The 1,685-nt window shown below is 38.4% G+C and overlaps 1 protein-coding gene across 1 annotated transcript in view; it reads right to left on the bottom strand.

Moving 5' to 3' along the window:
* The window catches only part of LOC101863329, a gene marked incomplete in the record, with an annotated part of 87,960 nt that overhangs the window by 11,089 nt on the left and 75,186 nt on the right, over window positions 1-1,685 (bottom strand). Inside the window, 1 exon segment of the mRNA XM_035968359.1 lies at window positions 247-372. Within this exon segment, the coding sequence (XP_035824252.1) occupies window positions 247-372 (126 nt within the window).

Below are 1,685 nucleotides of genomic sequence, written 5' to 3'. Positions count from 1 at the left end.
ATATATGTATATACTTTGATTGTATACAGCATAAAATGTCTTTTGTGTGTTATGATACATTGTATTACACACAAACACACACACATACACACACATACGCACATACACACACACAAGCACACACACATACACACACATAAAACATAAGATATACATTCGTGTATACACAGATACAGGGAGAAGGTGACAGAGACGGAGATCCAAAGCAATGAGATTCACATAAGAATCTAGAGAGAGATGAGCTACCATATTTTCCTCGGTGACTTCACTTGGCTCTGACGTAATGTGAGCGTACAGGCCGGCCACCTGTTGGATGGACATCACCGTCTCATAAGACAGGCCCTCTGCAAACTTGGACATCTTTGTGCGGAGCTGTGTTGAGAAGAAACGTACTGATGTAAGCGATTGCTAACGTCAAGAGACAAAGGGCGTAAAGGGAACAGTCGAGAATTATACAAAGTCAGGTCAGGAGTTCACAATAAATCTGTCCCTCTGTATTGTTCCTTCCATATCCAATTTTACGTAAGTCTAAAGTTGAAGTGATTAAAATGAGCAATCGAGAGCAACCCTGAGCGCTAGCACTAGTTCACAACAAAATCATCTGCCGTCTTGATTATTCCAACATGCAGCGCTGAAAGCTATTGCGCGCACGCTATTAACATTCACATTCTATCTGTGTTTCTCCTGGATTAGCAAGTATTCATTTGCAGCTACTGGATTAACAGAGGAAAATGCGTCAAGTGATTAAGTAGCTTCCCTGAGAATAAAACGTCAAACACAACGGAGACGGCAATCGACCGTGTCTAAAAAGAACTAAAACGACAATGTTACAGCTATTTTAAGAAAACTCTACAGGTTTTAAACAAAACCTAGGATTACTTACTGGTTACTGTCCTTTGCCATACATGTGTTGCAAAAAAGTCTCATTACATTTAAACAACCTCACTAGAATGTGTGTTCAACCAAGATCTCCAAGATCACGAGATCAGTCTCTTATAGAACACATAAGAAAGCAGGTGAAAAGTCCGCTGGGAGGTCCTTTTCTCATCAAGCTACACCTGTCTGGAACTCTCTTACACATTGGAGGTATACAAAGTCGGAGACAAAATTTTGATTCTTTTAGGAACATTATTTAAGAAGATTAAGTGCCACCTTGATAATCAGTTCTTATTCTTTGTACTCGTATGTTCATGACGTGATGTGTATATTATTATCGTCATCGGTTGTGAAGTGATAATATGAATGTCTGCTTAAGTGTTTGCGTTAATCTAAAATAATAATAATAATAATAAATTACACTTTTATTTGTCCCAGAAGGGCACTTTGTTTTACAATGCCAAACATACATACATAAATACATAATTATAAATACGTACATACACAAATACATACATGCATAAATACATACATAAATACACACTGTTACACAAATACAGAACAGTTTACAAACAATGCCACTGCCGGTCGCCACTGTGCAGCGCCCTGTAGTTTGAGCTAGGGTTTTCGTGTCTTGCATGCATGATCATTCACCTGAATTTGATGTACTACAAAGAACCTTGAGCTGTATTGTACGGGAGAGGGTGCTATATCATTTATTTGCACTCTTCTTCTTCTTCTTCTTCTTCTTCTTCTTCTTCTTCTTCTTCTGCTTCTGCTTCTGCTTTTGCTTCTGCTTCTTCTTCTTC

The sequence above is a fragment of the Aplysia californica genome, unplaced genomic scaffold, assembly GCF_000002075.1.
Source record: "Aplysia californica isolate F4 #8 unplaced genomic scaffold, AplCal3.0 scaffold00053, whole genome shotgun sequence".
Lineage (NCBI taxonomy): Eukaryota > Metazoa > Mollusca > Gastropoda > Aplysiida > Aplysiidae > Aplysia > Aplysia californica.
Note: the sequence above shows the minus strand (reverse complement) of the source record. Positions and strands in the feature narration are given on the sequence as shown.